Source organism: Hydractinia symbiolongicarpus, chromosome 13 (genome assembly GCF_029227915.1).
Source record: "Hydractinia symbiolongicarpus strain clone_291-10 chromosome 13, HSymV2.1, whole genome shotgun sequence".
In the NCBI taxonomy this organism is placed as follows: domain Eukaryota; kingdom Metazoa; phylum Cnidaria; class Hydrozoa; order Anthoathecata; family Hydractiniidae; genus Hydractinia; species Hydractinia symbiolongicarpus.
In genome coordinates this window covers 21,846,117-21,870,467 of record NC_079887.1, presented here as the reverse complement: position 1 = coordinate 21,870,467, position 24,351 = coordinate 21,846,117, and the positions used below count along the sequence as shown (strand labels likewise).

Below are 24,351 nucleotides of genomic sequence, written 5' to 3'. Positions count from 1 at the left end.
TACCCAGAAGTTGTGAAACAAACAAAAAAATGAGCAGCAGGGAAAATGTGGTAGGATTTCAATTTGAGCCTATCAGGCGAAATACTAAACCAAGTACTGACTCGGATTCCAGCTGGGAAAGCTGAGATGAGGATACTAATCAAGAAGAAGTCACTGATAAAAACAGACACACAGAGTTTCTCACTCATAGAGTACTTTTTCTCTTATAAAAAACAAGCTGATCACAGAAAAACGTAGAGAATAAAAAAAAATGTGCGTAATATAGTGCACGTGACAGTTCTACCATAAAATAATAGAACCACCGGTTCACAACTAAATAAAAGATAGCAAGTGAGCGTCACATATTTCAACACTCCAATAGTCGACACCGGGTTTTTGAGAGTATCCCTGTAGACGAGCTTTACACCGGGTGATCTCGCCTTTAGCATCACGTTTGTGCTTAAACACCCATTTAGTGCCAACAATGTTCTTACCGGGGGGTAAGTCAACCAAGTCCCAGGTTTGGTTCTGTTTCAGCGAATCAAATTCATTACGAAGTGCTTCAGACCATAGCTTTGAGTTCACACCGCTTAAAGCTTCTTCAATGGTCGTTGGCTCCTCAGTGTCCATAGCTGCGACCGATGCCACCTCCATCAGGTTCCACCAATTACCTGTCAGAACGTTCAGTCTGTCAGGTGGTCTCCTTGCTCGTTGTGGTCTGGCATCTTCTTCGACAGCGACTTGCGGTTCACCGATGTTGTTTCCTGGTTGTTCCGTTTCAGCTTCTGCCTCAGCTTCTCTGAATGTTCCAGTGAAAAATTCGTGAGTTACGTTGTCCGATTTTTCGATGTCAAAAGCGTTCTCTACGAAGATGACATCACGACTTCGAAGCATCTGTCTCGTTTCAGGATTGTACAGTTTGTACCCGTTTTCGTTCGCAGGGTATCCAACAAAAACGCATGGAAACGATTTCTTCTGGAGTTTTCCATTACATTTTGATTCGGGAATATGCACGTACGTTTTGCAGCCAAACACTTTCAGGCCACTAACTTCAGGCTTTTTACCGTGCCAAAGTACATAAGGCGTTGCTCCCTTCAGTGCAGCAGTAGGACTTCGGTTCCGTGTGTAGGATGCGGTAGATACAGCTTCAGCCCATAGGTTAAGGGGTTTTTTGCGTGATGCAGCATTGATCGTGCAGTTTCCAGTAGGGTGCGGTTCATGCGTTCAGCAACTCCGTTTTGTTGTGGAGAGTATGGAATGGTCGGTTCACGTTGAATTCCTCGATTGTTGCAGAATTCGTCAAAGTCCTTTGAGAAGTATTCACCACCATTATCTGAAGGCGTTTTATAGTTTTGTTCTCCACGTGTGATCGTTCGACTTTCAATCCAGTGCGATTTTCAACAAGGTTTACAAACTCCCCAAACTTTTCAAGCACTTCAGACTTTTGCTTCATCATGTAGACAGTAGTGTATCTTGAGAAATCGTCTATAAAAGTCACAAAGTACCTGGAACCTCCCACTGAAGGTACATCCATCGGTCCACACACGTCACTGTGAATCAGCTCGAGCAATCTGGTTGTGGTGCTTTGCGATTTCTTTGGGAATGATTTGCGATGCTGTTTCCCCATTGCACATCCTTCGCAGATTCGATCGACGGCTTCCTTGGTATCGATATTCAGGCCATTTACCATCTCTTTATCGTTTAAGAGTTTGAGGTTGTCGTATCCCAGATGACCGTATCATTGGTGGCACAGCTCGATTGAATCCTGTTTGATTGTTTTCCCGATACAGCACGTTTCCTCGTTTCGTGGCTTTATCGTGTTAAGTTTGTAAAGTTTACCGTACTTATGTCCAATAGTATACTGCTTCCCCTCCTTGGTGATATCGCAATCCTTGCCTTTGAACTGCACATCGACTCCCTTATCGGTTAGGTAAGATAGAGAGAACAGTTTGTTTTGGATCTTCGGCACGTAAAGTACGTCATGTAGCACAGTTTTGACCTTTTCATTTTTGCTCAAAATGGTCAAATGTACATTTCCTTTCCCGAAAGCATTCAGCACGTGATCATCGGCGAGTTTTACCTTTATAGGCGTTTCAAAACTGGAATAGTCTCTTAAGCTTTTCAAATTATGGGTCATGTGAGAAGAAGCACCAGAGTCAATCCACCACTCATCCTCGTTTCCTTCAGAGGATTTCAGAGCTAGTTCATTATCGTGATCATCGTTAGCGAGATTTGCGTTTTCTTTCTTCTGGTCACTTTTCTTCTTAAAACAGTCACGAGCATAATGTCCTGGTTTCTTGCAGTAATGACATTTACCGGATTTCTTTTTGTTGGGCTTTGACGAAAAAAGGGCATCACCAGAAGTTTCAGCTTCAGCAGGCTTTTTCTTTTCGCTTTCGTGAATAAGCCTGTCCCTCACATAAGCCCAGGTTAGATTGTCCTCAGCAATTGTTTCAGGCGCCGTTATTAAATAGTTATACTCTTCGGGTAAACTACTAATAAGAAGAATAACTAGGTCCTTTTCTGCAACAGCATCATCAATCGCTTCCAGGTGTTCTGACAATGTCTTAATGTTGTTTATGTGTTCAGTCATATTTTGACCTCTAGCCATCTTTGCTGAATATAATTTTCTCCGATAGAAAATCCTTTTTGAAAGTGTTTTTTGCTGAAAATGTTTTTCAAGATTTTCCCATGCTTCCTTAGCCGATTTCGTGGAGCGAACGTAAATTTGTAAGTTTGTTGAAATTCCCAAACAAATGGCGGCAAACGCTTGGTTCTCGCGTTTCTTGATTCGACGTTTCTCAGCCTCCTGCATATCATCCTCTATGGTTTCATCACCGGTTACAATCTCCCAAAGATCTTTTCCGATTAAATACATTCGGGGGCGGATTTAGACTTCGGCCACTTCGGCACTCGCCTAAGGAGAAATTTTGCCAATGAGAAAATCATGTGTATCTAAATATAGAAATTGATTTAAAGCAACGCATAATTTTTATTATAAGCGTTTAATAAGATTCCTTTGCGCCCAGGATCCGAGGTAATATTCTTATCTCCACTCAGGAGTGTTTGCCGAGGCTCGACTCTCCTTCGATGTTCTTTGCCGAAGTACTATGGTTCTTACGGTAGTCGAACTACATTTTGCCGCATTTCGCTGACTTTGTTTCTCTCGATTCCTTTGTTTTCTGCCGTAAAAACAGTCGATTTCGGCGGCTGCCGAGGTGTGGACTTTTGGACTCTCTTAAACAAAAGAAACACAAAAGAATTATGACGTCGAGAAAAATCTCGCCGAGGTGTGGACTTTTGGACTCTGGTTAAAACAAAAGAATTTGTGACGTAAAAAGAATCTCGCCGAAGTGTGGACTTTTGGACTCTCTTTAGTCGAAATTTACGGTGAAAGAAAGATTGATATTAGACGATGGGTGCGTAGGAATAATTTACTCTTCCTATAGTTATTGCCTCGCGGTAGCCGGTCTGTTTAATGGGTTCGGCCAGCTTCGGCCAACTGCAATTCTGAAGTTCTTTCTGATCCAACATGTCTTCTGATGGGAGCTTGCGCGATCGGGTTGTGCTTGCTGTAAAAAGCAATGATATTTGCGAATGTAAAAGTCTTTATAAGATATTGAAAGATAAAATAACAGAGTTTCCTCATTTTGGAACATTAGATCATTGGAGAAAGATTGAGAAAAAGTTGTTAACCCCTTTTTGCATGATTTTTTTTTTTATGAAACCTATGTTATTTCATTTATTTTAACCAACTAAAAACATATTTAAATCATAATTTGCAAAAAAAAAGAAATTTGCTGACATAATCAATTGATATATGATACATTATGCACAAAAAGTTATTAAAACACCAAAAAAATTTTTGGGAAAAAAGTGTTTTAAAAGCTAAAAAAGGCCAAAAATTGCCTCAAACTCGTATATGAATTGAAAATTTTATCATTTCAAATTTTTTTCCTAAAAGGACCAAATGTCAGAATTGGTGAACACCACCTGCTGGTGGCCAGTTGGCAGCACAAGGTGGAAAACGGGTAAAAATAAATGGAAAAGTTATGTCAATCGAAGATCAAAACATATATTATACAGTATAAATATTATAATTAGTAAATGTTACTCCACTCAAGCACTCTGTTAAAATCATGTATGGAATTTCTTAAAACAATTCCTGTCCTTATTTAAACATAAAGCGACATTACATTTCTCACAACATACATAGGTTAATGTAGAGCATTTCTGGTATTTGCAGCGAGTGCGAGAATCATTGAATACAGGCCAGTGAGCAAATTTATCGGTACGAACCTCCTGATGGGGCATTGGTGTTTTAGGTCCCAGACGGTCAACGCCATTATCAATTGATGGTCGACCACGCTTTCTATTTGGAGTTTTCTGGTAATGGCACAATAAATCAGCAACAGCTAGTTTGAACTTTACTAAAGGCACATTTGGATCTTGGTTTCTCCATAAAATCCAAGCATTGACTACCATCATATCAATTAAGTGGAAGAAAATTCTGTGATACCACTTTTTCGACCGGATTTTGTTGCGGTAATACCCTAAAAGCGAATCTAAAAAGTCTACGCCTCCCATATCTTTGTTATAAATCGTAACAAGGTTTGGGCACGGTATCTCGATATGTTTGTTTTCTTTTTTTGAAAACCTCTTGACATATCTTGTTGGTTCGCTACCAACAAAATTAGATAGCAGGGTTACCACCTTATTATCAAACCACGAGACAACGCAGACATCAACATCATCTATTGTTGCGACACGTTCTTCATGAGTTCCGCGACCTTTCTTTTTTATTTCTTTATCTGACGATACTGGACATTTTCCTATTCGGTTACGACGAACTGTCCCTACCATTTGTATACCTTTTGTATACATATACACGTTTAGTGGAATACTATTGAACCAATTATCAACATAAAGTTTGTAATTACAGTTTTCAGGAATAACTCGTGCTAATCGTACGACAACGTTACTGCTTGCACCAAGATCAGGCTCATTTTGGGCACATACATTATCTGCTCTACCAGTAAAAACTTCAAAATTATAACTAAAGCCTGAAACGCCACTCAAAACGAAAACTTTGAAGCCCCATTTATGTGGTTTCTTAGGGTTATATTGTTTGATGGAATGCCGCCCTTTGAAGGGGACAATCTGTTCGTCAACAGCTAAACTTTCTTCAATAGGTATTGTTCGAAGTTGCTCATTTAATTTGTTAACCAGTGGGCGAATTTTATTTATTTTGTCAGTTTTATCAGCAGTAGCATTATCACTAAAATGAATAAAACGTTTTATTTCTTCAAAGCGGTTGACTGTCATCACTTTTGCTACTTGGGGAATACCGATCGAGGACGACCAGTAATCTCGAGTACTCGGTAACTTGACGATTGACATATATAAAACACACGCAATAAATTTCTGAATGTCACCTTCTGTGATATCAACAGGTTTTTCTGGACGTGATTGAACTGAATATAAAACAGTTTGGCGTGCAATATCTTCGATCAAATCTTTTGGGAAAAGGTAGAAAAAATACGAAAGCTCTGATCCAAGACCCTCCAAATCATCATCTAGTTCATTTTGGTAGTCAACTTTAAACTCATAGTTCTCCTTTACTTCAAGATTCTTTTTCTTCCAATTAATCGGTATCTTTTTTTTTGCAGCAGCAGTTGTTTTTTTTGCATCCGTCGCTGTTTTTTTCGAGGTAGCCTCAATCGAACTCAGTGCCAAATTGTCATCGCTGTCACTTGATGAGTCATCATATTCTGATGACGTTGACTCAATTATTAAATCTTGTTGGTTTGCAGCATTGTAATATTCATTTTCGCTGTCTGAATCAAGATCGTCATCAGAAGATTCGTTTGGTTCAGGAATACCCCTAACATTTACAAATGGTTGTACTCGGTTAACGCCGACAGGTTTTCGCCCATAAAATGATCTTACGCCAATTGCTAAAAATAAAAATAATAATCTAGAAATGAATTACTATGCTAAACACATCAAATATACTCACTATAAAGGCTATTTGTGTGTATGGGCATCAAATAAAGATAATAAAAGAAATCACGTTTTTAGGCAAATAGCTAGCTAATATTCTTTTTTTGCATAGTGTATCATATATGATACAGTCTAAAATCTGGAGTTTATGAAGAAATTATAGAGAAAAACTTGTAAAAAACTTGTTCCTAGACATAAACAACCTACAAATAAACTGTATGAATTTATTCAGCTTCGTAGCATCAAATTAAATATGATTTTAAACATGTTTACTTACATGGACCTTGAGATTTGCTGCCGGACGCCATCTTGTAAACATATGAAAGTATTCAGAAACGGGAATTATGAAATTTTATTTAAACCTTGGTTTAACTTACTAAGAACTATCCAGAGAACCCGTATATCAAGTTTATTTAGCTTAAAATTAGATAGTGTGACCAGAGATAAAGCAGAAATTTCAGTGTTGAACATTTTATTCCTGGGTATGCAAAAGAGAAAGCATTCGTCGCTTTGAGGTAACTATCTATTTTTACTTTTGTTGATAATCCCTAAGGAATGTTTAAAAATAAATTAATTGTATTGTGGTGACAAAGCGCTATTAAGCTTTTAAACAATAAACAAAAGGGGGTTCACTACAATAAACAAAAAGTTTCTATTTGGGTCATCGAGACTATTTAATGACAATAATAGAGCCAGCTGTTATTCTTGTTGTAGATTTGCAGTAGAGTGAAGTGAACAAATTTTTTATGTTCACTTTTGTAGATCTGAAGCTTCTGGAAATTGTTTATACAGTTCAGCATCCTTGTGTTTGGGAAGTAACAATATGTTGGTGGACTTGCTACGACTTCTGGTATCGTTGGAACTTTTTCTCTTCCCAAATTTTTATTCCAATCATCCTCTATTTTCTTCCATCTTTCAAGAGCAGAGAGGTTCTTTCAGTTCTCTGAAAAATATTCTATTTTTCTGTGTTTCCCATGTTGCTTGTGACAGCAATAAAGAGGGGGAAGAGCTTATAAAAGAGGAAGCTGTCTTAAATTTAAATGACAAAAACTGGTCAAGTTTCCTTTGCCTTTTAGCTTTGTCCTCAGTTACAGGGAGAATTATATTCTCATATTACCCTGATATTGGAGAGGAAAAGTTTAAGGTCTGTATGAACCAAAAAATAATTCCCGTAAGCATGTTTCAATGAAGGCTGATCTACACATAATGTTTTTTTATGAAGGCCTTATGTTATCTTCAAAATTTCAGTCCAACCATTTCGTGCCTCTCGTTCATTCTTCTTTAAAACGAAAGACTGATCAATCACTTAAATTATGTTTTCCTAAAAAAGTATTTACTGACGGTAATATGTGTGTAGGTGGTAAATTACAGACAAAACTTAATTTCTTAACAAAACCTATAGTTAAAACATATGAATCACCTGCTATAACTTCCAGTATTAGCACAATTTCCAAAAATTGTTCCACTGTTGATAGTACAGAACCTGAAATGGTTTATGTTTGTGAAAATGATGTTGGATCTTTTCGAAAAAAAGTTGCTAAATTAAAGGAAAGTGATATTCGTAAACTTATTACAAATTTATTCATTCCAGATAACACTTACAATTTCCCTGTCAGTAACAGGAAATTTCAGTATAAATGGCTTTCTGATTTTTCATGGCTGGCATATTCGCCTACTATGGATGGTGCATTTTGTCTTCCTTGTGTCCTATTTGGAGACAGATTTCCCAGTAAATCTTATAAGGTCACCAAACTTTTTTCTGAACCTCAAAAACATTGGCCAGATGCAGTACCTTCTTTTAAACGTCATTGTTCGTCTAAGCAGGGTTTACATGTAAATACTTCTCTTCTCTTCAATTCTTTTATTGATAATATGTCTGGGGCAAGGCCATCAATTGACACATTGATTGACCAAAATTTACAGAAAAGTATTAACGATAACAGGCAAAAACTGATTCCAATCATTGATACAACTATTTTGTGTGGGCGAATTGGCATAGCTTTGCGTGGCCACAGAGATGGTCCTGATTCACAACCAAAAATAGGGGAATACTCGCAAGGGGGGGCTGGAAATTTTCGTGAACTTTTAAACTTTAGGGTACGTGCAGGAGACAATGTATTAAAAGAACATTTACAATCTGCCAGTAAGAATGCCACATACATCTCGAAAACGTCTCAAAATGCTTTGATATCATGTTGTGGTTCAGTGATATCTGACACTATTGTCAACGAGATTAAAAGAAATAAGTTTTTTTCCATAATTGCAGATGAGGCAGCTGATTGTTCTAATAAGGAACAAATGTCTCTGGTTTTACGTTTTGTGGACAGCAGTTGTGATATTAGGGAGGATTTTATAAGATATATTTATTGTGAGGAAGGGTTAGCAGGAAAAGATTTAGCCTCAGTTCTGCTAAAATGTGTTTCCAAAGATTTATCTTTGGATATTTTAAATTGTCGTGGGCAAGGATATGATGGGGCAGGGTCTGTTTCTGGACATATAAATGGACTGTCAGCTCACATTTTAAGAATAAATAGGAAGGCTATATACACTCACTGTCACAGCCATCGTTTAAATTTAAGTGTTTGTGGCTCATGCTCCATCCAATCTGTTAAAAATACCCTAGAAAGAGTAAAGGAATTGTCCTATTTTTTCAACCTGTCTCAAGTTAGGCAACAGCTCCTAGAGGCAAATATTTTACGACATTGTCCTGAAGCTAAAAAGAAAAAGTTAATTGATGTTTGTCGGACTAGATGGATTGAACGGATAATTGGCTTAGATATTTTTCAGGAATTATTTGTTGCAATTGTATACACTTTGGAGGACATGAGTATGAATCTTGATAAGAAATGTAACCGTGATACTTCTACAAAAGCTACCTCCCTTCTGCATCTTGTTACTAATTTTGATTTTATTGTTTCACTAGTTGTAACACGGTCAGTAATGGACTTATTGTTGCCAGTTACAAAGATTTTACAAGGAAAAACTATTGACCTTTTATCGAGCTTGCATCTTATACAAAGTCTTAAAAATATGTCCTTAACTATAAGAGCTTCTGCAAATGATTATCACAACAATTGGTACAAAGAGGCTGTTTCCCTAGCGTCTACAGTCCGTGTGCAAGAAAATAGACCTAGAGTTTGTTCTCGGCAGGTACATAGAAGTAATGTATCAGCTGATACTATATCTAGTTACTACCTGCGCAGCTTAACAATTCCAATTCTAGATCACCTAAGCACTGAACTTAGTAAACGATTTGAACCTAGTTCCTTAGCAGCTTATGCTGGTCTTGCAGTAATTCCATCCAACATGATTTCTCTTCTTTACCATCACCATCACCAAAAATCTTGAAAGGATAACTTCAGAAATTTTGTTCAGTTTTACGAAGAAGACATGCCTAATTCTTTAGCTATTGAAGCTGAAATGGACTTGTGGGAAGAATATTGGACTTCGTACAAATTTGATGCACCAGATAATGTTTCCTCTACACTTAAATTATTCATTTTCCTGGCTTTGAAAATATAACTGTGGCCCTAAGAATTTTAGGCACATTACCAGTCACCTCATGTGAATGTGAAAGGTCCTTTTCTGCACTACGACGATTAAAAAATTATAACCGCAGTACTATGTCTAACGATAGACTAAATGGCTTAGCTCTTCTCCACATCCATAAAGAAATAAACGTTGATATAAATGAAGTTATAAATAAATTTTCCATTGATAACAGAAGACTAAAATTTTAAGACATGACATGTTTTGAGATATATAACTAATGATAAAGAAATGTTAATAGATAGTACTTACCATGTTACCCCCCCACCCCGTTATCTTTTTTACCTCTCTGCTCTTTTTCTCTCTCTCCCCCCTCCCCTCGCCCTTTTTCTTTTCATCTGATTGTTAAATTTTTTAGATGTGATTGATAAGATTTAGGCTATTTCATAAATTCTGTATACATCCATGATAGTAGTATAAATAATATTCAGTTAATAAGGTAACAAAACAGCTAGCTGCAATGATAATACTTGTCTAAAGACGGTTATACTTTAAGTTAAGGTAACAAAACAGCTAGCTGCAATGATAATACTTGTCTTAAGTCAGCCTGGTGGTGCGAGTATTTCCCTAATGCAATGATAATAGTAAGTAGGTAAGGGAAGTAGGTAAGGAAAGTAGGTAAGCAAGGGAAGTAGGTATAGTAAGTAGGTAAGGGAAGTAGGTAAGGGAAGTAGGTATAGTAAGTAGGTAAGGGAAGTAGGTAAGGGAAGTAGGTATAGTAAGTAGGTAAGGGAAGTAGGTAAGTAAGTTGGTATATAAGGGAGTATGTTTTTTTATGCTTCATGTTGACCTGGTCTACTGAAATTTAGTTTAAAATTTTCAGTTTTGATTGTTGTTCATTCATTTATTCATTGGTTGGTTTTGACAATTGATCAATTTGACTCATTTCATGACAGATTCATTTTGTTCATGGTTGGTTATATTACCTGATGTGCAAGCTGGAAGAAAGAAGAAAGAAGATTTTGAATGAAGAAAGAAGATTTTGACTGGATTATTAATTTAATCCTCTAATCTTTAAAAAATGTTATTTTTCGATTTCATTTATCTGGATGTGAATCTGGAAGAAAGAAGAAATTTTGCTGGCTGGCTAATTTTAGCCTTAATTTTTCTGAAAACATTATTTGGCTTTTATTTATGAATTTTATGGTTGTTTTTTTTTCCAATAACATATAAGAAATGGACATGTGAAGGTCCTGTCTGCTGCATTTTTGAGTGCTGAAATAGATAAATAAGCTAAAGCTTCTCCCCAGACCCCACTTGGGGGGCTTACAGCGCCCCCCGAAACCCCCAGCTGTTTTATCACGCGCAATTTTTGCTACGCAAAAATTGCGCGTGGGCTTCGCTTCGCTTCGCAAATCCGCCTAAGGAGAAAAAAATCCTGTATCCGCCCCTGACATTTTCATGTTGAATTTCCATGAATGATAATTTTCAGCAATTAGCTTCTCAATTTTGAAAGTGGCGTCTTCAGTTGCCATTGTCAAAAATCAAATTCAACAAAACAAAATTATTTCAGTACTCGATATAACATTAAAAAGTGTCTGGTCCCATAACCTGATAAAACAGACACACAGAGTTTCTCACTCATAGAGTACTTTTTCTCTTATAAAAAACAAGCTGAACACAGAAAAACGTAGAGAATAAAAAAAATGTGCGTAATATAATGCACGTGACAGTTCTAACATAAAATAATAGAACCACCGGTTCACAACTAAATAAAAGATAGCAAGTGAGCGTCACATATTTCAACAGTCGCTTCACGTGTTGATGCTGCTGTGAGCATTTGGTGAAAGTGTGGAAAATGTAAGGAAATGCCGAGCGAAGCGGAGTGTCTTTGCTGTTGCGAGTTAGAATCTGCGAATATTTTTAATTTGATCGGTGAGTTTTGATATGCGATTTATAGGCACATGTCAGTATTGCGATTCCGCTATTGTGAAAATCATACTCATTTTTAGATAACTGCATTACAGAACATAAAAACTTCCACAGCATCATACTTTTGTAGGAAGTTTTATGGACCGCATTGGTAGGAATGCATGACACAAATGAGAGTCATCTACCACGACGAGAAAACGTAACCAACAAGTAAATATTTTTAACATAATTACAGAATTATTTTAACATAATTACAGAATTAAATATATAAAGTAAATATAAGCACTATTTTATATTTTCAGGACTTATAGGTACGCAAGTTATAGACAGTTTACTTGGTGGGTGCATAATAGGATAGGGAGAGGAGTTCGTCGAGTGATACCTAGTTGTGTTGTCAATAAAATAAGAGACGTGTTTCCTGAGCCGAGCGGAGTTTATGTTGGATATAAAGATGGTGAACCCATACCCGAAATTGCCATTGTATGGGCATTGAGGGAAAAAGAAGAATTGGATTAAAATTATATATAAATTTTAAGTATTATTTAAGTCACGAATACTTTGTAGATAGTTCGATGGTTGTTTCTCTACCTGGCTTTTCTACAGGTGTTACGAATAGCTGACGTTTTCTTGAGTCTGCTTCATTCTTGGAGCACATTTCGGAATCAAATAGCTTTGAGGATACATCGCATAAAGTAATACGATTTATAGTCAAGTCTGGTAATAAATACGCATTTACGGAAATTTAAAGCATAAATGTGTTTAAAATCGCTAACCAAAAATAAATAATATTTTAAAACGCAAGCAGTTTAGTTACTTTAAGATTCCAATTATTAGAATTTGCCTCCGTCTTGTATTACTCCTTTAAGTTGAGAAAAACATTGCGTATCTTTCAACTTCCCTTGCCATTAGAAAATACGCCGGTTGTTGTTAAAAAAATTCGCATGCGTACTTTATTCCGGTTGAGCGGATATTTAACTGGTCAAATAATAAAACAAATACGCGCTTCCAATTGAAAACTACGCACGGTCGATATTCTAGTTTTTCTTGATTAAATCACTTGTTTTGTGTTTGAAATTGTTTTTTCTTGTTATAGGTAACAAAATAAACAGTTATGATAATAAAAATCTCAGTTTTGGGAAACAAAGAAGTTAAAAATGCAGTCATTTGACGAGGAAATAGTGTTTTAACTTTGACACACATATTACATATCGATCATAATCAATTGTTTTCTGTCTATCTTTTTCACTCTATTAAAAAACATTTCGATGCTTGGATAACCAGGAACACTCCATTTGTTTCCTCGCTCTGGATACACCTCCAAAGGACCAGCTATTACATCGTGGACCTTAAAAAGTGAAATATCCCGCATGGTTCCTGTATACGAAGTATTGGCGTCGATTGATTGGTGCTTGCAGTTGAAGGAGCGTCAATAAAGGATGCTGAAGAAGCGTTAGCAAGAAGCGGCGATTGTGTGGTGTCGATTGATTGCGTTGGCGTTGTCGCCGCATTTACATTCGTTGGCTCTTTTATTTTTTTCGGCGTATTTGAAGCGCGAGCAAGTTCTTCCATAACGTCCTCTGGTTTTCCCATTTCGCACCATCTTTTTATATCTTTTAAGTAACCGTGGGTCAAATCTTTTCTCCGGGTACTTCGTTCTGTCGATCGGAAATATACCTAGATTAAAAACAAGTTGAATGTACTTTTCCACATTTCACAAGAGGAGAAGCAGTTTCACTTAATGACGTTTTTGTAAAATAAAATATGTATTATTATACCTGTTCGTCTAAATCCTGCTTTTATGTTATCTTCAGTAAGTGCGGTTTGTCAACACTGTCCAAGTTTCTCCACAAAGTCAGCTTTTCGAAGAGGACGCTTACCACCGTAAGAAACACACCATTCATTTAAGACACGTTCCCATTCTCTCTTCAGGGGACCAAAACATGCTACATCTAACGGTTGTAGAAGATCTGTCACATGCGGTGGAAATTTCATGATTGTCACATCTTCCTCCATGGCTTTTAAGATAAGACTGGCAGACACATGCAACAAATGGCCGTCAAAGAGAAGCAAAAGTGGCCGATCTGTTACTACTCTGCAAAAGTGTTTAAACCATTCGCCAAACACATCAGTGGTCATCCAACCATTATCTGAGCAACCATACAGTGTACCTGGCATACCTAACAAGATCCAAATAATGTTTTAGACAGCGGATACATAAAAAATAGTGTAGGAGGGAAAGGGGAGCAGAAGATTGGGTGACAATTAAGAATTGTATTTACTGTGTGGGACTTACTTTCAGGTGAGAACCAAGACTCCTGATGATTTTTTCCTGGGAAAACAACAAGTGGTGGTAATGCTTGTCCAGCTGCGTTCACAGCAGCTAAGGTTGTTGTATTTTCCCGACCAGCACCTGGTGTTACTCGATATGCGACTTCGCCACTTTTGCTGACCACTTTGCACCTTTTCGGATCTGTTGGAAATCCAGATTCGTCACAGTTCCAGATTTGGTTGGGTGGAAATTTTTTTTCTTTAACGATTTTTTCAAGCATGTCGTAAAAGTCATGCACAACGAAAGGATTTGCTGTCACGGCCTTACGCGCACTGCAGATCATTGTTGCCTTTTTTTAGGGAAAGCATGTTTCGTTCCATAAACAATCTTAGCCATTCCTTCCCAGGGCGGTTTTCAGCGAAAGGGGTTTTCATTTTTCTTGCCTCCACATATTCTTTGACAAGATTTTTGACTTGGTCTCGTGTAGGACTAAATCCGAGGCAGCATAGGACGCGGATTACTTCAGCTAATTCCGATTCAGTTGCTTCAGTAAGGGTGGGTTTTCGGCCAGACCCTACGAATTGTTTATTTTCCTTTTTATTTCTTTTTCTTAGGCGAATTGTGGCTTCGTTTACTCCGTATTTTTTAGCTGTTGCTCGGATAGACGAGATTCCGTTTTCGACCTCAGATAACGCGCTTGCCAGGTCTTCCTCAGTCCACTTTTTGATCGATTTTTTAGCCTAATGAATGTAAAAGAAAATTCAGAAACGAGACTTGTTAGAAAGTGTTTGACAATTTTAAATTTTAATCACGGTGGTTGCTTCTATATTAGGCAAACATGTTTTCGAATTACTTACTGTCTTTGACATTTTGATCTTGTTTCGTTCGCGTTTAAAAGAAAAAGAAAATGTTTTTTGAATGCATGTGAGCCAATCTATGGTAAATTTAGATCCCAGGCTCTAAAACAAAAGAATCAGTGTTGTCCTTTTGATTAAATGAAGAAAAGACTAATAAAATATTCATGGCGCATATTGCGCTTCTGGGTGCGTATTTTTAAAAAAAATCTCCCATTTAAAAATACGGAGTTTATATTCGTACGCACTTTATTATAGTGCGTACGTATATGTTCATCCGCTATTCGTACGTAAAGTGCGTATTAATAGTGCGTAGCGCTATTTGTACGTAATATATGATACGATATTTACAATTGTTAAAGTGCGTACGCAACGACACGAGGTGGGAACAGTCAAGATAAACATAAAGAACGCGAAGCTGATTGAATGGTATATGTCATTGTCAAATAAGTTTTACATTCTACAATTTACAATTTTTTACATTGATTTAATGGCTTCCTCTGCAGTAACGGCAAAACCAATGTTTTGTTTTAGGTGCTTTCTTTAAGTGTTGATTGCGCAAGTCGCAGCTTTCCATCCCGATGGCGAGAAGTACCTTTTAATGAGATTGAAATTGAAATCATCACCGATTCCAGGATGCTGAACTTCTTTCTCTTGTACCATGGCATGGCTAATCAGGCATTCTTCTTGGATAGCCAGGTCAGCATTCTTTTGCGAAGTGAACCACGACAGCATCTCTTTGAAAAAATGGGCATTAAAAGAATTAAAACAAGGAAAAAAGAAGTCCTCGTTTTAAACTTATTTTATAACATCACAAACATATAGCAAGTATGTTTAGATTTAAAATTACCTCTTTCCTTTTCTTTCGGGTGCATTCGAACGAAAGGAATTGGACCAGCAGACTTTTTGAATTTGGGAAGTCCAATCGTACACGTTGAGTCACCACTTGGTTTGCCACGTTTTCTTGATTGCGTTGGTAGCTTTATGTCTGCCACAGTAACAACTAAAAAAACATTAAACAACGAAAAACGGGTATAAATTTGCGTGAATCATAGTATTTGTGAGCAACTTTTCCGATTTGCATGCTCGGGCGAGTTAAGGCCAGTCCTAAAGTTGGTAATTTTCTACGCGCAGCCGATGGGCGAAAAACTAGAAAAATGGAGCTTTCCATACTTTTCTATGTTTTATTGGAGTCTTAGGAAAAGATAAGGCACAAGGTTTGTTCCACGTATCTGGTGTTTAGACCCTGAAGAAAAAAATTGACATTTGCTTCGAGCCGCTCGTACTCGGATACTACAATCGAAATCAACGCGACTTAGCTTTTTTTGACAGCCCCGCGTCACCGGGAAGCTTGTCGAAGAATGAATATGTAAACAAGCAACTATATAGCGTCAAATAAGCTCAACAATGGCCTTATATTTTTCATGTAATTTCATGAGAGCTGCAGTATTAAATAGTTTGAAAATTGAAGAAAAGGCAACACGATATTCCAAGTTTATGGAACAATTTCCTCATCTGGAAAAATTGAAGAAAAGTACTTTTTCAGTCAAATTTCTAACTTGCTTCTCTTCCTGCGTAAAAAAAAGTGGCCCTATCGAGAGAAACTGGGATATATTAAGAATTACGGGAGTGATAAATGGGATAAAGTGGAAGAAAACAACAAAACTAAACACAGTCTTCGGAAATGTAACGAATGTCTTGTAAAAAACAATGAAAATAATACATTTCCAACAGCTGCAGGACATATAGAAAGGTGAAAAAAAATTGCAAAAAAACAAACTCTGATATCACTACTACACCTAAACCGACCATAACTATAAACCCTAATATCACACCATTACAAAATATTACAAACTTAACTCCCAAAAATAAACACTCTATCCATGAAATAAAAGAAGCTTTCGATACTGCGTGTTGAAAGTCAACAGTGACATCATCACCTGTACACAACTTTAACAACGACATACTGTTTAGTATGCCATTCCGTCTTTTGTAGCAGCAGTCACTACGTGCTGCCTGGTCCACAACAAACTCTGTCCCACTTTTTCTTTTTTTTCCATCACTAAACCCAGGTTCAGCCACTCTTCTTTTATTTGCGTTGTTTACTTTGACTAGGTTTAGATTTTCGTCAAATATATTTGCCATTTTATGTTTATACCTAATAAAATTCAATAAAACTCAATAATTACAGTGTTGTTACTTGTGCCACTCTTCCTATTTCAGAAATTACGTTAGTTACAGTGTCACAACTGTCTGTTTCAAAACAATACATGCACTCTAACTTAGGTCCTTTTCCTAATGTTGGATGGTCCCCGTGTAACATGCCACCTGTATAAAACGCTGTAGCCTGACGAATTTTTCCACTGTCAATAGCTGGTGAAAGTATCCCAGCAATAACTAAATAATAATAATAATAATAATAATAATAATAATAATAATAATAATAATAATAAATATTTAAAGTGGCTAGCCCAGAAAATCACAAAAACCTAAAGTTAGTGGATTGTTTCCACTGGGGGCCACTAGAACAAAAAAGAAACAAAAAATGATAAACCTTAGACTGCCTCAGCTCAATCAAACATAGTAACATTTATAATCTGTGAAAATTGAAAAGAAAAAGAATAAAAAACAAAAGTTAAAAAGTTAAAAAGTGATCTCCATTAGAATTTGCCAAATACATTAGAGATGGAAGTCTTAAACGAAAGCAGACTTCCATCACAGGTCACTTGGTCTGGAAGATTATTCCACACTTTTGCAGCTCTAAATGGGAAGGCTTTTTTGCCAAATTCCGTGTTGACCAAGGGAAGTGTGAACCTGTTTTTCGAAGCTCCTCTTGTTTGATGATTATGACAGTTTTTTGTCAAAAGGAATTTTGAGCGCATGTAATCAGGAGCAATGTGATTCATGGCTTTGAAAACTAATATGGCATCGTTTTTGATAAGTAAATTATTCATTGAATATTCCCTCTCTTTCCCAAGAAAGGTACGGACACATTTTAATCGTTTTTCTAGTTTTCCTAATCTACCTTGGGTGGCACAAGCCCATGCCGAGGAGCAGTAGTTGAAATATGGCATGAAAAGTGCATTAATTAAAAGGTTTTTTGTGTGAGGTGTTAAACAGGATGCAATGGTTCTAATTTTAGAATATTTAATTAGTATTTTTCTATTTATGTCATTAATGTGCTTTTCCCATTGCATTTTTTGATCAAATGTTACCCCAAGATATTTAACTTTTTCGCTCCTCTTCAAAGGAATACCCGTATAGTTGATAGTTTTGTTCTCAACTTTTTTTAACTGGCTGTGGTTGCCGAAAAAGATTGTTTCAGTTTTGTCCGTATTAATAGTCATTTTGTTATTATTCAGCCAGAGGTCGACTTGCGAAAGTTCTAACTCGACCTGGGAGACAAGGGTATCCAAGTTTTTATAAGACGAAATAATTATTGTATCATCTGCATATAGATGGTGGTAGTTTGAATTGATGACAGATTTTAAGTCATCAATATACAAAAGAAAGAGCAGGGGCCCCAACACAGATTCCTGCGGCACCCCAAAAGCGTCTTCATGAAGCAGATCTGATCCTGTGTCGTTTACAAGAGCCAGCTGCATTCGGCCCGTTAAGTAGGACTCGAACCAGTCAAAGGCAGCATCTCTGATGCCAAAACACCATAGTTTTTTTAAGAAAATTTTATGATCAACAGTGTCAAAAGCTTTTTTAAGGTCAATGAGCACAGCACAAACAAAGTTATGTTGGTCGAGCTCAGTAAGAATAAAATCAGAGACATCGACTACTGCAGTTTCTGTGGAAAAGAGTTTTAGAAATCCGGACTGTCTGTGATTCAGGAAGTTGTGCTCAGAAATAAAATGAGACATTTGCTCATGCACTAACTTTTCAAAAATTTTCATAGGAATTGGCAAAATGGAGATAGGCCGATAATTAGTAGGATCTGTTTTATTGCCACTTTTAAAAATAGGCGAGACCCTTTTAGTCTTCCAACATATAGGTACATAACCAGTACATAAAGATTTGTTGAAAAGACTTGATAAAAAAATACGTAAAACTGACGAACCTGCTTTTAGCAGTCGTGAACCAATTCCGTCCAAGCCTGTAGCTTTATTAAGTTTTAGTGAACTAATTATTTTTTCGACACTTTTGGTCTCAATACGAGCCCACCGAAAATCGTGTCCGCTAACAGGTGGATTAACATTAGTAGTGTCAGAAGAAAATTTAGAGGCTAGTTTGGCACCAACACTGACAAAAAATGAATTGAATGTGTTGGAAATTTCTTTTGGGTGAGAAGTTTCTGTACCATCGTTTTGGACTACTCGTTTTATCGAGGTAGTATTGCCTGACTTATCAGGAACCAGTTTTTTAGGGTTTTCCAAAGTTGTTTTGGCCGTTTTTGAAAGTCCTGCAAAACGTCATTATATAGTACTCGTTTTTAAGTCGATTTTTGAGACCTATTACCTGGTTCCTTTTTTGTTTGAAAGCTTCCCAGTCTATGATGGATTTTGTTTTTGATGTTTTCCGTTTCAAGAAGTCTCTTTCTTTGATGGCTATTATTAATTCATCAGTGACCCATGCCTCAACACGGCCAGAAAATCTATGTGTTTTGAAAGGGGCATGTTTGTCAGCCACTGTTTTAACATTTTTATTCAGTTTCTCACATGCTTCATCAAGGTCATCATAATTATTAAAATATGACCAGTCTAAATTCCTGAGGTCCTTCAGAAAAGCCTCTTCACTGAAGTTCTTGTAGCTACGAACCTTGCATGTTTTAGGTTCAAATTTTGGCCTTTTAAATTTTCTGATCACATAAACTAAATTGTGATCACTGATGCCTAAATCCATCACACCAGTTTAGAAATACAAGAACTGTTAGAAAGTATCAAGTCTATAAGAGTGCTACTAATTAAGTCGTAGAGAGATCATTCTACGGTTATGTGCTCTTCCAAAACTATGTTTACAGGATCTGAGGCAAGCCCATTTCCTTACGATGTTACACAGAAGGAGCAGCAGGAACCCACAACACAGCAAGATAGATGGATAAAAAACTGACTGGGATAAAAACAATTTATTAACAAAAACAATAATTTAAAAACTTACAAAACAACAAATTAAAGAAATGAAAAGATATAAATGAAGTCAAGAAGGCAATACAATATATAATAAATCAAAAAGGACTTAGCTGTCAAAGCAGGAGCTCTTCAAGCTTTAGTCTTCTTTTTTCTTTCTTCGACTTAGCGCGCCAAGACCGGACCGTTTAGATACGTCCGACCCCAACGAGAGCTAAGCACGGAATGTGAACTTTTGGAACTCAGCCAACAGTACGCCCAGCTATGCGCCTAACAGTTTCTCCTGTGCGTTCTCTAACGACGATATCCAAAAGTTCGTGATTCAGTTCATGTATGGACTTTGAAAAATCTCTAGAGGGTTGCAACCTCTAACTATAGTAGAACCAGCTGTCATTAGACAAGAAATATCATTAGAGCTAGCTGTTTTGTCACCTCATCATCATTTAATTGCATTGCTGTCATATACATTTTCTGGCTCCCGAACTAGTATCATTGGCATTTCCATACCAATTAAAGGTCTAACTTGAAAATGATAACCATTTATCACACAAAACGCAATAAAAAACTCATGTTCTGTGCCAAACTTGGCGAGTACGATACTCACAGTATCTATCAGCATACAACTTTCGTTCAGCATTGTCTAAACTAGCCATTTTTTAAGACGTGTATGTTACTTTCTAATAAGTTCAATAATAATGAAAAAGGAAACTTGTGGCGCGAAACCTTCAGTTTTTTTGCGGGAAAATAATATACTAGTTAGGCTATGATGTCCTAATTACGCTATCATAGACTAAATAAGCTATTTGGACAATCTCGCCCCGGACCTTGTTCTAGTCACATAGATATAATTTCTAGTCGATTGGAAACGAGTTTAGTTGGTGGGCACGTTTTCATGTATACATTTTATATCCGCCATGCAAATTCTATGAAATTTCACCTAAGCAAAGATGACTAAGTCAGCAAGTAGTACAGTAAAAATAATCGCGTGACCAACAAAGATTGCGAAGATATCGTCGATTAAAAAATTTCATCTCCTAAATAGACTTTTCTCTCTAAGTTAAGCTATTAAAAATCTCCTAATTTAGTTACTAGCTTATTTAGGAGAAATAGTCTAATTTGCAGTTGTCCCTAACTGATAGAGACTCTTTCGCAATCGACGGTTGCTTAACGAAAATCTCTTCCTCGAGATCTCCATTTAGGAATGCTGTTTTAACATCCATTTGGTGGAGGTTTAAATCAAGTTGATTGGCAATGGCTAGTACAGTACGAATAGAACTGTACTTTGCGACAGGTGAGAAAACTTCGTCATAGTTGACACCAAAAATTTAGTTGACCTAAATTCGCTTAAGTTTTTTTCCTTAATTTGCACTTATAAGTTAATAATGCCTATTCAAAGATTTAAAGGGAATATAGCATGTTTTATAAATATTTGCATTTAAAAACTTCATATAGCACGAAACAATAATTCAGCATTAATATATCTTGAAAAGTAATTCTTACGCACAATTTTGTTCTTTAAAGTTTAACCTTCGCCACGAGAGTGGCCTTCTTCGACCGCCATGATAGTTTCTGATGAAAACACGATCAAGTGCGATATAGCATAATCGATTTACTGTGACGTAAGCAATTTTATAGAAAATACAGAAGCCTTCCTCTTCACACACACCGCACGCGAAGTTTGTTCTTAAACCTATTAATAATTTATAATAGAAACTTAGATTTATTTTATACAATTTAACCCCCGTCGATATATTTTAAAAACATTTATGCTCAAAAACTTTTTTTCGATATTTCTTAAAATGGCGTGGTGTGCTGCTGTAGGTTGTACTAATCATACGGCTAATAATCCCGAGAAAGTTCAAATGAAGATACGCGCAAAAAGTGGATACATGCTTTGCGGGGAAAAAATTTACCTAAAAGGGTCTTTGTTTGTTCAAAACATTTTGAAGAAAAATGCTTTGATCCAAGTTGGGACATGCAACACCAGATATTCCCGCAGATATACCTTGTTGACATACTCGGTAATATAATCACACGAGTTGAAGAAAATAGAAAGGTAACCACGGAAAAGCGCAGCAAACGTAAGCTCAGTTTGACTGTAGCACCATCAGAGAGAGAAGACCGTGAAGTTATCATTGAGCAATCAGCTAAGTATAGCAGATTAAAACTGTAGTGACTTTTTATTTTTTTAGCTTATATAATTATTTACATACTATTTTCATACATATATTATTTACATGGATATTTTACACGTATACTAATGAACGGTTTAGTCGCTTTCGTCTTCGTGAGCTGCAAATTGCCACACCATTTCAATCTCGGGAACATTCGTTCCTCCCTCTCTAAACCTAGTGTAATTACCACTTTCAGAAGGGAAGGCTGTTCTTATTTTAGCAACGACACAAGCAGGAATGACTCTCCGCACACCTCGTCCCAACCTAGTATGGATGAACCAACTAAACTGTCTGTACGATGCGTAGCGATATGATCTAAAATAGGTTATATATTTCATTTATGGATAATATAATATATTACATGTTCTTATATAACTCTACTTACTGGCTAGGTACGTTATCCCTATCACATGGTAAAGATGCATTTTCCCTGTCATATAACGATATCAAAGCAGTCCACAGAACACCCCTGTCCAGCATAACGTTTGAAAAGCTATCGTGCTCAGTGATACATCTGCAATCTAAAAAAGGTTTGGGTACTAGATTGTATGTGTAATTGTTTCACTGTTTATTTTGTAAATAGAAATAAACTAAAGCAAACCGTCTAATTTGAAATATTTTATTTCGTCTATCTCGTGGCAGCATATGCACTCTCTTTCCGTATCCAATACGACGCAGTGCCCACAAGTACACCAACCATCGACCCCAGCTTTCCTATCTCCCTCCGCTGTAATAGCTCGCAAGTTCGCATCATCCAAAGAAATATCAGAATATTCTTCAGGTTCAGAATGTTCTTCATCATCCTGAAATTCTGGTTCAAACTGAAAACCAAGTACCGTTGGTTGATCCATGATAAAATTTAATATGAATGTTTGTTATTTACTTTCTCAAAACATTACATATTTTTTCTAAAAAGAACCTTCTACTTTTACGGGGGCTCACTTTTTTTTCTATACAATTGCTTACGTAAGTCGCATAATTACGCATACTAATGTGATTGTCCAGATCTCTGACCGCGTTAAAACGACCTCGTTGAAGAAGGCGACTGTAATGTAAACATGTGAAACTTTTTATGTTGTTTGTTTGTTTTTTGTTTATCTTCAAAACATAAGAACTAGATATTCTTTTATGACTTTGAAAAGTGGTTTATATATGTAAAAATAATTTTTCACGCCATATTCCCTTTAAAAATTCATCTCCGACACGAGGTAAACCATCCGTCATATTGTTTCATAAATTTCTTCACCTGTGAGTGCTCTGACGTCCCCTCTTAGAATATCGTAAATCATCTTCCGCATTGGAATTTTTTACTCAAACTTTACTAGTGAAATTTATTGGTGATGAGTATATTTACCCCGTGAAAATTTCAGGAAACTTTGAAAATGAATACTAACTTCGGTTGAGTAATCATCATTCAATTGCAATACCCAGAAGTTGTGAAACAAACAAAAAAATGAGCAGCAGGGAAAATGTGGTAGGATTTCAATTTGAGCCTATCAGGCGAAATACTAAACCAAGTACTGACTCGGATTCCAGCTGGGAAAGCTGAGATGAGGATACTAATCAAGAAGAAGTCACTGATAAAAACAGACACACAGAGTTTCTCACTCATAGAGTACTTTTTCTCTTATAAAAAACAAGCTGATCACAGAAAAACGTAGAGAATAAAAAAAAATGTGCGTAATATAGTGCACGTGACAGTTCTACCATAAAATAATAGAACCACCGGTTCACAACTAAATAAAAGATAGCAAGTGAGCGTCACATATTTCAACACTCCAATAGTCGACACCGGGTTTTTGAGAGTATCCCTGTAGACGAGCTTTACACCGGGTGATCTCGCCTTTAGCATCACGTTTGTGCTTAAACACCCATTTAGTGCCAACAATGTTCTTACCGGGGGGTAAGTCAACCAAGTCCCAGGTTTGGTTCTGTTTCAGCGAATCAAATTCATTACGAAGTGCTTCAGACCATAGCTTTGAGTTCACACCGCTTAAAGCTTCTTCAATGGTCGTTGGCTCCTCAGTGTCCATAGCTGCGACCGATGCCACCTCCATCAGGTTCCACCAATTACCTGTCAGAACGTTCAGTCTGTCAGGTGGTCTCCTTGCTCGTTGTGGTCTGGCATCTTCTTCGACAGCGACTTGCGGTTCACCGATGTTGTTTCCTGGTTGTTCCGTTTCAGCTTCTGCCTCAGCTTCTCTGAATGTTCCAGTGAAAAATTCGTGAGTTACGTTGTCCGATTTTTCGATGTCAAAAGCGTTCTCTACGAAGATGACATCACGACTTCGAAGCATCTGTCTCGTTTCAGGATTGTACAGTTTGTACCCGTTTTCGTTCGCAGGGTATCCAACAAAAACGCATGGAAACGATTTCTTCTGGAGTTTTCCATTACATTTTGATTCGGGAATATGCACGTACGTTTTGCAGCCAAACACTTTCAGGCCACTAACTTCAGGCTTTTTACCGTGCCAAAGTACATAAGGCGTTGCTCCCTTCAGTGCGGCAGTAGGACTTCGGTTCCGTGTGTAGGATGCGGTAGATACAGCTTCAGCCCATAGGTTAAGGGGTTTTTTGCG

General features: G+C 36.9%; 3 protein-coding genes across 8 annotated transcripts in view; 1 reads left to right on the top strand and 2 right to left on the bottom strand.

Moving 5' to 3' along the window:
- Positions 1-3,839: 3,839 nt before the first annotated feature.
- On the bottom strand, positions 3,840-6,318 carry LOC130624315 (piggyBac transposable element-derived protein 3-like). Its single transcript, XM_057439901.1, has 2 exons — positions 6,260-6,318; positions 3,840-5,936 (listed from the first exon to the last, which is right to left on the bottom strand). The coding sequence occupies exons 1-2, from the start codon at positions 6,288-6,290 to the stop codon at positions 4,117-4,119; spliced, it is 1,851 nt and encodes a 616-aa protein (XP_057295884.1). The 5' UTR covers positions 6,291-6,318; the 3' UTR covers positions 3,840-4,116.
- Positions 6,319-6,422: 104 nt separating this feature from the next.
- Positions 6,423-24,351, top strand: part of LOC130624313 (52 kDa repressor of the inhibitor of the protein kinase-like) — a 34,688-nt gene continuing 16,759 nt past the window's right edge. For 4 of the 6 annotated variants that reach the window (XM_057439898.1, XM_057439897.1, XM_057439899.1 and 1 more), the window contains exon 1: positions 6,423-10,270. In XM_057439898.1, the coding sequence (XP_057295881.1) occupies positions 7,168-9,330 (2,163 nt within the window). In that variant the 5' untranslated portion in view covers positions 6,423-7,167 and the 3' untranslated portion in view covers positions 9,331-10,270. Of the gene's footprint in view, positions 10,283-24,351 lie in introns of all 6 variants that reach the window. The other 2 variants (XM_057439896.1, XM_057439900.1) reach the window with 1 other exon arrangement.
- On the bottom strand, positions 21,760-22,855 carry LOC130624317 (uncharacterized). Its single transcript, XM_057439903.1, has 3 exons — positions 22,374-22,855; positions 22,158-22,293; positions 21,760-22,087 (listed from the first exon to the last, which is right to left on the bottom strand). Exons 1-3 carry the CDS (start codon positions 22,621-22,623, stop codon positions 21,868-21,870), a joined length of 606 nt encoding a protein of 201 aa, XP_057295886.1. The 5' UTR covers positions 22,624-22,855; the 3' UTR covers positions 21,760-21,867.